General features: G+C 34.3%; 1 protein-coding gene across 1 annotated transcript in view; it reads left to right on the top strand.

Annotated features, from left to right (window-relative positions):
• LOC103578665 (synaptotagmin-7) overlaps positions 1 to 12862 on the top strand; it is a 926763-nt gene that overhangs the window by 220076 nt on the left and 693825 nt on the right. The window contains exon 3 of the mRNA XM_053738534.1: positions 4477 to 4727. Within this exon, the coding sequence (XP_053594509.1) occupies positions 4483 to 4727 (245 nt within the window). The 5' untranslated portion in view covers positions 4477 to 4482. The remainder of the gene's footprint in view (positions 1 to 4476; positions 4728 to 12862) is intronic.

Genomic DNA, 12862 nt, shown 5'->3' with positions numbered 1-12862 from the left:
TATTAAATTTGACTGAAAATATCGATGAAAAGTGACCTTAAATAGTTGATAATTGTTAATAATTAATTATAGATCATATTGTTTACAGTAATTAAATTAATCAATAAGTTTACTTTTTTTTGTATTCGAATTCAATTGTTTTCATTAATGTTAATAAATAAGTGCAAAATAATCTTTAATATTTCATACTTATTTCTTTCTTTATGATCTTGCATTGCTCGTATTAAAATTTTTTAAGTCAACGTAAATATTCGTAGATATTTTGTCATGAAGATATTTTGTCCTAAGATATTTTGTCTGGAGATATTTTGTCGCGGGGATATTTTGTCGCGGGGATATTATGTCGGGGGATATTTTGTCGGGGATATTTTGTCCGGGGATATTAACGCAGGTAACCCACTTGTCGCCGAGATATCGGTCTTCAAATGGAAAAGGATCTTTTTGTCTTTGATTATCGCTATCTCAGCAATCAATGATCGCACAGAAAATTAATAGTGGGTTTCAAAAACTTAAATAAATTCTCTTAAATGATTAGCCATTGTTTTTTCGAAAAAAAAAATTTTTCCTTTCGTCACATAAATTTAAAAGTGCAACAAAAAAAAAGCTTTTGCTGGTTTTTTGGAAAATCAAGCGCTGGATCGAAAATATTGTGGAAATCAATAATGTTGAGTGTGCATTTCACAGTTTAGTATGCCCACAAAAACCTTACAAAGAGCCAAATTAATCCAACAAGCCGTTTTTTTTGTTTTACTCGATTGAATTTTTGAAAAAATTAAAGGATCACGTATTTTGCTCTGAAAAGCTCATAAACTTCAACAAATGAAAAAAAAAATTTTTTCCGAACTTCGTCCACATTTTCGTTTAAAACAGTGCTCAAATTTTCGAAAAATTAAAAAATTAAAAAAAGAAAAAATTTCAATAAAAAAAAAAAATTTTGTTTTTTTTTTGAAATTTTGTTTTTGAACGACTTTAAGACATTTAAGAGTCCACAAAATGCCGCGAAGGAAACGTCTTAAAAATGGCTGGTCTCTTAAATTTCTTAAAGTTGTTAAAAAAAAAAAAATTTTTCAAAAAAATTTCTTTTTCTTCAAATTTTTCAATTTCTTCAAAATTCGAGCACTGTTTGGAATGAAAATGTGGACGAAGCTCGGAAAATTTGTTTTTTTTTTCATTTTGTGAAAGATTATGAGCTTTTTCGAGCAAAAAACGTGATCCTTTATTTTTTTCAAAAATTCGATCGAGTGAGACAAAGAAACGGCTGGTTGGATTAATTTGGCTCTTTGCAGGATTTTTGTACCCATATTAAACTGTAAAATGCACACTCAACATTATTGATTTCTACAGTATTTTTGATCCAGCGCTTGATTTTCCAAAAAACCACCAAAAGCCCTTTTTTGTTGCATTTTCAAGTTCATGTGACGAAAGGAAAAAATATTTTTTTTTGAAAAAACAATGGGTTATCATTCAAGGGAATTTATTAAAGTTTCTGAAACCCACTATTAACTTTCTGCTCGATCATTGGTTGCTGAGTTAGCGATAATCAAAGACAAAAGGATCCTTTTCCATTTAAAGACCGATATCTCGGCGACAAGTGGACGTATCAAGGTCTATAAAAAATTAAATTAAAGCTGAATAATGAAGGTATCTGATCCTTAGAGTGGTTAAGCAAAAAAAAACTGTCCCCCGCTCGTAGACCAAAAAAAATAAGTAAAAAAAATCTGAAAATTTTTTTGTCAGTGTGTCAGTTTTTTTGAAGTTCTAATCCAAAAAGTAAACACTTAAAGCTACAATTTTTTTTTCCTTGTACGACCATTTTTCTCGAAGTTACGGCCTGTTGAAAATCTCCCAAAAATTTGAAATTTTTTTTTGATCCTTCAATTTTTTCCTGTAGAGTATTATACTTATAAATTATTTATATACTACCAATATATGGCAAACATATATTGAGCATTATATGAACCAATATATATAGAAAAATACAAATTATATATGGGTAAATATATTATCATGAATATATAATCCAATACATGTAAAAAACATATTTTTCAATATAGATATTTTTTCGGCTATATTTATCACGTATTCACCATGTATTTTTTTATATACTGTAACGTAATTCTTTTTTCTTACATAACTCGATTAGACTTAACAAAATTACACATAATTCTTATTCAATAAATTTACTTAATGACTCGAACTCAAAATTCACAAATCGGGCTACGTTACACTTCGCCCACCGATCACTCCTTTCATTTCCTCCAGATCCTGGCAGGCAGGCGGCATGTCCTAGTGCGCTCAGTATGCTCGGCTGTGGAGAGAGGGTCGCGGTTCTTTTGACGCGGAAGAAGCCGATTAATTAAAAATTAGATTAAACAAAATAAAGGAAAGAAAGCTACATAAAATATCGTAAAGAGCACGTGAGAGCCCAAGCGGCTCGCGGTCGAGTACTCTCGGTCCATCAGACAAATAAATACCTGGGTATGACATCGGGAACCTTTCGTGGACGACGAATTTCAAAACTTAACACAATTCTAGATAAATAATAAAATTAAAATAAATAATGCGGTAACTCAAAACGGCAAAGTCCCGACAAACGGCTCCAAAACTCAACAAACAGAGCCACAAACTCCAAATGACATTAGCCAAGGGTGTGGTCAAGGCCTACCTTTGGGGCTCTTCGACTCACAACCACTCGCTCCAATACTCCAAGCTCGACTACTGGGTCGACTCGTACTCGAGCGACTCCAAAATCGAACTCGGACAACATGGTCAGTTCTCAACTACTCTTCTCTCGTCTCCTACTCCATTTATGTCTACACTCTACTATTTCCAGTCACTCTCACATTCTCGCTTCTCCATCCATTCTTCCCCCACCGCATACAAGTCGTGGACTCGCGGGTCTTCCCGCGGTATCACTCCCCGTGATATACGGAGTTATCGAATTGGCTTCCTCGAGCATCGCAAACGAGGCCTGTCATTCCCAAATAAACGTAAACGTACCCCAGCTAACTCCGGGTACCAACTCGCGGGGGCGGCGACATCTCAGTCGCTCCTCCGCGATCACCACGTCAACCCCGAGAGCTAGGCTTAAGCCTAGTCGTCATCACTGATCGGGAGACACGGTATTTTGGCCACTATCCGCAACACAGCTAGACATCCCTCGTTAAATCCACGCTCAACCACACAGACACTCCAACACAGACAACATACCGTATCCGTACTCGTACTCTCAACCCACTGACTTCATCGCACACATACCCCATACTCTCTACACACTATCTCCTACACTCAACCCGACACACGTACTGGCTCAATCACACAGACTCACGCTTACTCCCTCTCTAACTCCATCTCCTCGGCAATGTAACGTTACATTACTTTTAACAATATATGGCTTTTCTATGCGGGTCATTATACGAGCCAACACCCTAGAGAAAATTGGGATAAGGTATTAGAGCCTTATTCCAAAACGGGGAGTTTGTTATCATCGTTCAACACTCATGCAGTCGCGTCAGCAGTCGGACGATGTTTCTCCAAGTTTTCAGATATTTTTGGAAAAAACTAGTTTCCATTTTTCTATTTTTTTGATGTTCGCTATTTGTCGAACAATCGTTCTTATCTATTCTTATTCATCGACATTCTTTTAGAGAAATCGTCGCGATGAATAAGTATTCTAATGCATTAAAAATATTTTATCTATTTGACTATTCTTAGATGTATGCCTCTTAATATACATTTAAGGGAAATATATTATTACTAATAATACAATTATTTAAATATATTGATTTAATAGGTCTCAGGTCGATCTCTTATTATTTGAGATTTAAAAACTGGCAGAGCCATCTAATGAGCAGGCTAGGAAGTAACGGACATTACAAAAATATTCACCGGCTCGACTTAAAAATTTCAGGGAATGTAGTCACATATTGGTACATTTGAAAAATGCAAAACAAATTTTTTTTTTTTCAATTCTTGATGCATACAACTCCTTGAAATCTATGTTGAGTTGGAAAATAAGCCTGATCAGCCACTTAGTCTAAAAATTGTCGGTCTCTGCATCTTTCCGATTAAAAAACAAAAATTATTTTTTACTGATATGCTATAACTAGCTTCACAACGAGAATTTATTTAACATTTTTGCTGGAAGTTTTTTTTAAGCATATTTAAGTAGCTCCAATTCTTCTAATTCAATTTGCTTTTCTAAATGATTTTTCATGTAGTTTCATGGTTTTAGAAAAATTTGAAAATTTCGAAAAAAAAAAATATTATTTTTATTTAAAAGTTAGAAAATGAGTAAGGAAATGGATAATGAGAAAAATTTTTTATTTCGATTGCCAAATAGTAAATCTTACAATTTTTTTCATTATTTGAAGTCACTTTTGAAATGAAAAAAAAAAAAAATCAAAATAGAAAATATACATTAATTTCAATGACTAACAATATCATTTTTGATAAACAATGAAATATTGCTTATAGGTTGTTATGGAGCGTCGTGATATAATATTGACTGCAGTTTTTGGAACTTTTGGTGCTATCAGCATATTCGTTGGTCTTTGCTTAGCAGCCTGGCGATATCTTCGAGATAAGAGATTTAAAGATCTTAACAGTGACTGTGACAATGGAATAGATAGTGAAAATATTGTAAGCGTTGAGGAATCACAACAGTATTATAAAAAAAATGGACTCCTCAGCTTCAAAACACCACTTATTACGAGCAAAACTGTTGGGTGAGAAATATCAATTATTTTTTCGGTATATTCATAATACGAAACTAAGTACGCATATCGTTTTCATATTACCAATCTATACAGTCATTAGATGTGAATTATAAAGCACTTATAATTTTAACTGCTCGTTCAATTTTCTTGCTCTTTTAATAATCCAAATTTTTTTTATACTGATAGTCAATACACACGTATATTTATTGAATCTGTATTCAAATACTGTGTTCCTTTCATCTAAAAATAATTGTCAGTGATCGTTAAATCACCAAAAATTTATATTAAAGATATCTTTTAACAAGGCATTTATAGTTTAACAAGATTCGCACAAAAGTTAATCTTACCAAGATATTGTTTTTTATGCTAAAACAAAAATTCCTGCCAAGTTTGAGCACTTAATTCCAATCTTAAGTAGTTTCCATTTGATTTCAAAGATTCCCCATTTAAAATACACATAAATAAAATTACTTGTTTTTTAACTTTCTAATACTCAGCTGCGTTTTATGATATTGACGCGGTTTTGGTCGTAAATTGTAGAGCATTTGGTGTTCTTCAAAAGTTCCCATAGTAGCTTAGCTGTAATTCTAGCTGTTTCACTGATGTCTGCTGGGGAAGTCATTTTTCGTATCAAATTGACATTGATTGGCTTGCAGAACGTAAACCAATGAAAGCACACCAAAAATGTAAACGGGAATTTTATAGGAAATTTTATTTCCTTTAAAAAAAGCCTAATGAGTCAAGTCGCTAAAGTCCATAGTTTCCGAGTTATAGGAATTTTAATAATTTAAAAAATAAAATAGCAATTGTCACTTTTTTTTAATATTATATTTTTTAAATTATTAAAACTCCTATAACTCGGAAACTATAGACTTTAGCGACTTGACTCATAGGACTTTTTTTGAAGGAAATAAAATTTCCTAAAAAATTCCTATTTACATTTTTAGTGTGCATTCATTGGTTTACGTTCTGCAAGCCAATCAATGTCAATTTGATACGAAAAATGACTTCCTCAGCAGACATCAGTGAAACAGCTAGAATTACAGCTAAGTTACTGTGGGAACTTTTGAAGAACACCAAATGCCCTACAATTTGTGACCAAAACCGCGTCAATATCATAAAACGCAGCTGAGTATTAGAAAGTTAAAAAACAAGTAATTTAATACTTTTACTGATCATTTTCCGATTTTTGTCAGTTTTGACCATCTCAAAAGCAATATTAGTAATACTAAGTGTAACAATGATATCGTTGCTATAAATTACAATCAACTTGCTATCCTTAGTAGCGAATTTAAGTGGTCGACATTGCTTGAAATACAAGAACCTGATGAATTTTTCAATGTACTTACTGATATTATTAAATATTCAGTTAGTGATGCTGTTTAAGACCAGAAATAGTATAAAGTAAGATTAAAGAGCAATTATATAATATCTGGAATTCAGACAGGAATAATGCAAAACGTAAAAGTCAATATAGTACATATTGGAAAAATTTTTAACAAAACAACTAAATTAGCCAAAAGTAATTTCGAAATTAAAAAAGTCAGAAATTATTGAAATGATAGTAAAAAACTGCGGAATCATGTAAATAGTAGTTTAACTAATTTTGGTGAAAAACTTGCGAGTAGGCTGGGTAACAATGGCGAATTTAATATTGAAAAACTATTGAGTATAATCGGAATAGTACATTCTTATTACCTACTAATAAATTCAAAATTATAACTTAAGCTATTTAAATATTCGCAACGGAGACGCGATACACCCAGTTAGCCGTATGTGGTCACCCACATGTGTATAAATTTTGAATTAACTCTTAAAAAATAAAAGAAAATAATAATTAATTAAAATTCATTTGAATTAATCTTTATATATGTTTAAAAACTAAATAATAAATTATGAATAAACAACGAAGTGTCTAAAGGTACAGAAAAAAACCTGTGTTTAGAATAACCTATCATGTGACACGTTATCGTGCCGTTCGATTATCCCTTATTCTATCCCACCTATTTCTGTAAATTTATACGCATCAAATAAACAATCGGTGTGCCTGAACCAGCTCCTTAGGCTGGGTTAGTGTACGAGGGCACCAGACCGTTTATCCAGAAAATGGACAAACATTATTCAGGGGGAAATTCGCTGGAGGGAAAATCCGAGCGAGTAGTTCGTGAGCGAAGCGGACAAAACAATCGAATGAAATTGCAATTAGTAAAAAGTGCAAAAAGAAGAGAAAATAATATTACTAAATAATAGCAGATATAATAAATAAATGTATAAAATAAACTGCAAAGAATAGAACCGATCCAGGAAAATAAATATTAATTTTTCCCGATAGCTGTTAGTTTCCAATGATTTAACTATACACGGAAAGAAAAGCATGGAAATTTTTCCAATATTACTTAGGAGACATTCCCTTGTTGACATAGCAAATTTTGCTTTATCGACATGGTAAATTTTACCGAGTAAAAATGAAAATATAACCATATTTTATAGGAATTTTACCCATATATTATAGGAATATTTTCCATGTTGGCATGGGAAAAAGTCCTATGTCAACATAGGAAAAATTGCTATTTTGCATGGGAAAAGTCCACAAGAAGATAAAATCACTAAAATACCAAATATTTTGGTCATTTTTATCATTTAAACTTCAAAGTGATAAAATAGGGATATGTGAAGGTTTTACATTTACGAAAATAGAATTTCCAAGTTTCCGAAAAAATTTTGTGTAATTTAATTAAAATTTTTTTATAGCACCTACTAATTAATCAATTTTGATTGTACTTAACAAATTACAAATTAAAAGATGAACTTCAAACAGATTACATCCAAGAGCTACAAAATATTTTTACTATCATTGTACTTCACTTTAATGAAAAAGGTGCCTTAATTATTGATGTTCTGCAATTACATTCTTTTTTAATTTACATTTGACTTGCATTTAACTTGCCATTCAATACGGTTTGTACATCAACGAATGACCCATATTTAATGTTACAAAAATTTGAAACCATCAGTTTACAAATATTTTACTTTTATATACATGGTAATTTCAACTTGGTTAACATGGAATTTTTCTCATGTTGACTTGGAATTTTTCCCACTTTATTATTGGAATTGTTGCTATTTAACATAGTCATTTTTTCAATGTTGCAAATGGGAAAAATTCCCATTATTTTCTTTCCGTGTAATTAAAAAGAAATAATTCCAAATTGATTACAATATTTGGGTTGATATAAAAAATGATTAATAATAATTGGCTATTCCACCCTAAATATTTCAAAATAATTATCAATTTTCTCCTGGATGTGCAATTTATAAACAAAATGATTCCAAATAAACTGGAATAATATATAAATCCAATGTATATGATTTATCACTTAATAAATAATCATATTTTTAATTTAAATCAAAAGAAAATTAATAATTTTACCAGAATGTACAAAAATAAAATAATAATAATATGCGCTGGGTAATCTCTCTATCTGATAAAGAGAGAGCGATACGGCGGCTTAATTAAGATATCGAATAATTTTCATAAATATTATAAATAATGAATATTGATTTCGATAATTGTCAATATTAGTCAGGAATTTTTCATCTGACTTGTAACGTCAGTATTTGAGGAATTATTCTTCCCACTTTGGAATAAAATTATATGCCGCGTCGCACAATACCACCAGCTAATTTAATGTGGATATCCATATACATTACTGGAAGAAATTAAAGGATCAAAAAAAAAATTCAAAATTTTTGTGTGATTTTCAACAAGCCGTAACTCCGAGAGAAATGGTCGTACAAGGAAAAAAAAATTGTAGCTTTAAGTGTCTACTTCTTGGATTAGAACTTCAAAAATTTTTAGCGTCAACGGTTTTTGAGTAATTTTAGAAAAACCAGCGACAAAAAAATTTTCAATTTTTTTTCACTTTTTTTTTTGGTCTACGGGCGGGGAAACGTTTATCTTTGCTTAACCACTCTAAGGATCAGATACCTTCATTATTCATCTTTAATTTCATTTTTTACAGACCTTGATACGTCCACTTGTCGCCGAGATATCGGTCTTCAAATGGAAACGGATCCTTTTGTCTTTGATCATCGCTATCTCAGCAACCAATGATCGCACAGAAAGTTAATAGTGTGTTTCAAAAACTTGAATAAATTCTCTTCAATGATTAGCCATTGGTTTTTCGAAAAAAAAAATTTTTCCTTTCGTCACATGAATTTGAAAGTGCAACAAAAAAAAAAAGCTTTTGCTGGTTTTTTTGAAAATCAAGCGCTGGATCGAAAATATTGTGGAAATCAATAATGTTGAGTGTGCATTTCACAGTTTAGTATGCCCACAAAAACCATACAAAGAGCCAAATTAATCCAACAAGCCGTTTTTTTGTTTCACTCGATTGAATTTTAGAAAAAATTAAAGGATCACGTATTTTGCTCTGAAAAGCTCATAATCTTCAACAAATGAAAAAAAAAATTTTCCGAGCTTCGTCCACATTTTCATTTCAAACAGTGCGCAAATTTTCAAACAATGGAAAAAATTCGAGAAAAATAAATTTTTTTTGAAAATTTTTTTTTGAATAACTTTAAGAAATTTAAGAGACCAACGCCCAACTATGTTTAACACGCCCAGACAGGAAAGTACGACGGGCCCAGGCTTGGCTCAGGCTTGGTTCAACTATGTTGAACTCTGGGCCAAGCTTGTAAGCCAGCCTTGTTCCAGCCGTGGTAGAAGTCTGGAATGATAACTGGGTGACAAGCCTGGTTGCCAGGCCTGACCCATAATTGCTTGCCAGACCTGGCCCAACCTTGGTTGTCAGACCTGACCCATGCTTGGTTGCCAGACCTGGCCCATGCTTGGTTGCCAGACTTGGCCCATGCATCGAAAAAACACATAAATTCAATTAAAAAAAAAATTTATTATTATTAAAGTACTAGAGTTTGTGATCATTAACGTTTAAACTATTTAAGTGAAGTAAATAACGTGAAAAAAACTCGGTGAAAATTCAGCTGGGCTCTGGGCGCGAACTGCCGTCCTTCTGATTGCTGGGTTTGAACGCTGGCTACTGGACGGACCTACTAACGTTCAATTGAAACTTTTATATGTTCTACTTGTTCATTTTACTACAACCACTCGGTTTTATGAAATATAAAGAGCAATTTAATTTATATTTTCGATTAAGAAAGAAAAAAATAATTTCGTATTATTTATATTATAATTACATAATTTTTTAAAATAAAATTTATTAAATTTAATTGATTATTTATCAAGAACCCAGCTTAATTATCTTACTCTACCACCATAATTCCCAAGTTAGGGTGACTCTCGGCTTGGCCAAGGCTAGGTCATCTAGTGTTGGCCGATGTTAGGGTAACCATCTAACGGCCGAGGCTAGGTTATTCAATCTTGGCCCATGTTAGGGTGACTCTAGGGTTGGCCAAAGCTAGGGTATTCAGTCTTGGCCCAAGCCTCGGTAATCATTGGAATGGCCAATACTAATTACCCAGTTATGGCCCAGGCATGGGACAGTATAGGTTTGCCAAGACGGGCTTCCCAATGATGTCCCAGACATGGCCCCGTCGTTCAACTCGGGGGCTTCCTGTATGGGTAGAAGTTATTCATAGCTGGGTCCTAGCTAGGGTCTACCGTGGAAACCCAGAGCTCGGTGAACTAGTTCTGGTTCAAGCTTGGGCCAATATTGAAGAGCTAGAGCAGGGTTACCCATGACTGGGTCTCGTTTGGGGCCAACAGCGGAAAGCCAGCGCTAGGTTGCCCACGACTGGGCCTTAGCTAGGGCCGACACTAGGAAGCCAGAGCTGGGCTTACTAGTTCTGGTTTAATCTCAGGCCAAGGATGAAAAGCCAGCGCTAGGTTGCCCACGACTGGACCTAAGCTAGGGCCGACATTGGGAAGCCAGAGCTAGGTTGCCCAGTCCTGGGCCTTAGCTAGGGCCGACACTGGGGAGCCAGAGCTGGGTTACCCAGTCCTGGATGTGCTTAGCCCCGTTGTCAGAGCTTGTAAGTTCCTACATGGGCGTTTCTTTCACTGCATTCCGTAGTCTCTTAAATTTCTTAAAGTTGTTCCTGTTATGTCCAAATACTTTTTTTTTTTATTCTAATAATTATTTAAAAATAATTATTACAGAGCTATTCTTTTCAGAAGCGTGCGGAAACGCAGCGTCAGCATTTTCCACCTTTTTATGCGACAAAGAATAGTGGGAGGATAACTGCAGTGAGTTGAACGAACAATTAATGAACTGGCGTCACCTTCCACCAATGACAACAATTAAAAATTCCCCATCAATCGCTAAATCAAAGTTTATAAAAGGCCTGAGCCCTTATAGCTCATGGCTAGTCGGTTCATATAACTTACGGTCCGCGAATATTCGAACTTCGAATTTTCGTGCACTCTTATTGCAAGATTTCGCCCCAAGCGTTGAAAGGTCAATAAGAGGATCTTTAATATATTCTATTTAAACCTTTTTGCAGTCAATTATTGCAGGAATCCGCTTAGGCATTGAAAAAGCAAAAACCGACCTCTTCATCTATTAAAAAGCCTCAAAGATTAATAGAAACATCCGGCCCGATCGATATAGTGATGCAAATCACGTGAATTTGCGATTCCATCTCGGGCTGAGTTATTTTGCGCATAAAACCACTTTCCGGGTGTGTAAAAAGGACGCATTAAATGTCAAATAAAAATCTTATGTAAATATCCGTTGATGATAAATACTCTAAAAATATCGATTGTTTCAAAATTGTGAAAAGATTCAGTGTACAAATGAATCGTTACTAAATCAGTAATAATAAATACAAAAATCATAAGTTCAGCGTTTCGAGATTCATTTGAGAGTAGCACATAAGTTTACATCATACTACCCTAGCCGCGCCCATCCAACCAAATCTTACAGGAGGAAGCTGAGTGAGCTGCAACGTTCTGGAGGGATCTAAGCTGCCGTGTCTAAAGAGAAAGAAGCATCGAAAGGTAGGTGAAAGATTTACATTCTACTCTTTCATAAGATAACAGGTTCAACACAAGAGCAACAGTCTCTTCGGAGACGTTTTGGGTCCTTATTTTCCGAAACGTCCACCATAAATAACAAATTATAGGAAGATAACTCTTCCTCGCATTCTTTAATGTTGTCCGCAACCTCCAAATCGCTCTTTTAAATTTTTCTATCGCTACTAAAGGGAAAAATCCCGGATAATTTATTTAAATTTGAGCGGCGGACATAACATGAAGAACACTGGTCGCAGCGGTGGGATATACAAAAGTAAAAATCCTTCTTGTTGAGCCACAGTTACAATTTTTCTTCTATTTTTGAGACAAGGTAGATTTTTGTGGATATATTTCTTTTTTCGAAATTTGTACATCTTCGAATTTCGAGTTTCGTGGCATTTTCTTGAGAGTGCCACACCCTGCTTTCGTCCACTTGCCACTCATTAATAGGTAGCAATTCCACGTATTGTAAACTCTGCATCTTTCGCCTCTCGAACTCGAGTTGCGAAACGCCTGAGTTCACCGTCCGCGACTTTGCGACCAAATCGCAAAGTGAGCAATAAGTCGCACATCGACCTTACTGTACAGATTTGAGCTGTTAAAAAAATATTAACTCTTTCTCTTTCTGACCAAGTCAGCAATTTTGCTTTGAGTTTAGAGACATTTGACATTCCTGTCTTACGCTTTACCTTAGGTTGTGGTCACCACCATTACTCGTACCAACAAAAACAGGAGGCGAAGAAATTTAACACCTACTCCAGCCGGTGGTCTAAGGGGCGAAAGGGTCAATAAGAAAGAAAGACCCGTTATCCGGCTAGATGCCACTTTGCACGATGGAAACACTCCACCTTCTCACTACAACATGGCCAAGTAGCTCTATCAAGAGCTCCCTAAATTTAACGGCGAAGGTCCAAATTGCGAACAAGATTTCAAGGAATTTGACGCAATCGTACGGAGTTGGTTACCTTGCATCATCTAGGAACATCAGGACATGTTCGTTGCAAAAAACGTAAAAAGAATTTCCGGTCGTGCCAGAGATCAAATTAAATACACTCCGATTCACTGTGTCGTAGAACTTCTCGAGATACTGGGAGGAAGGGTATCGAGACGGCAAGTCAGCTCTTGTTTGGCACAAACGTCTAGATTCAGC

Source organism: Microplitis demolitor, chromosome 4 (genome assembly GCF_026212275.2).
Source record: "Microplitis demolitor isolate Queensland-Clemson2020A chromosome 4, iyMicDemo2.1a, whole genome shotgun sequence".
Lineage (NCBI taxonomy): Eukaryota > Metazoa > Arthropoda > Insecta > Hymenoptera > Braconidae > Microplitis > Microplitis demolitor.
Note: the sequence above shows the minus strand (reverse complement) of the source record. Positions and strands in the feature narration are given on the sequence as shown.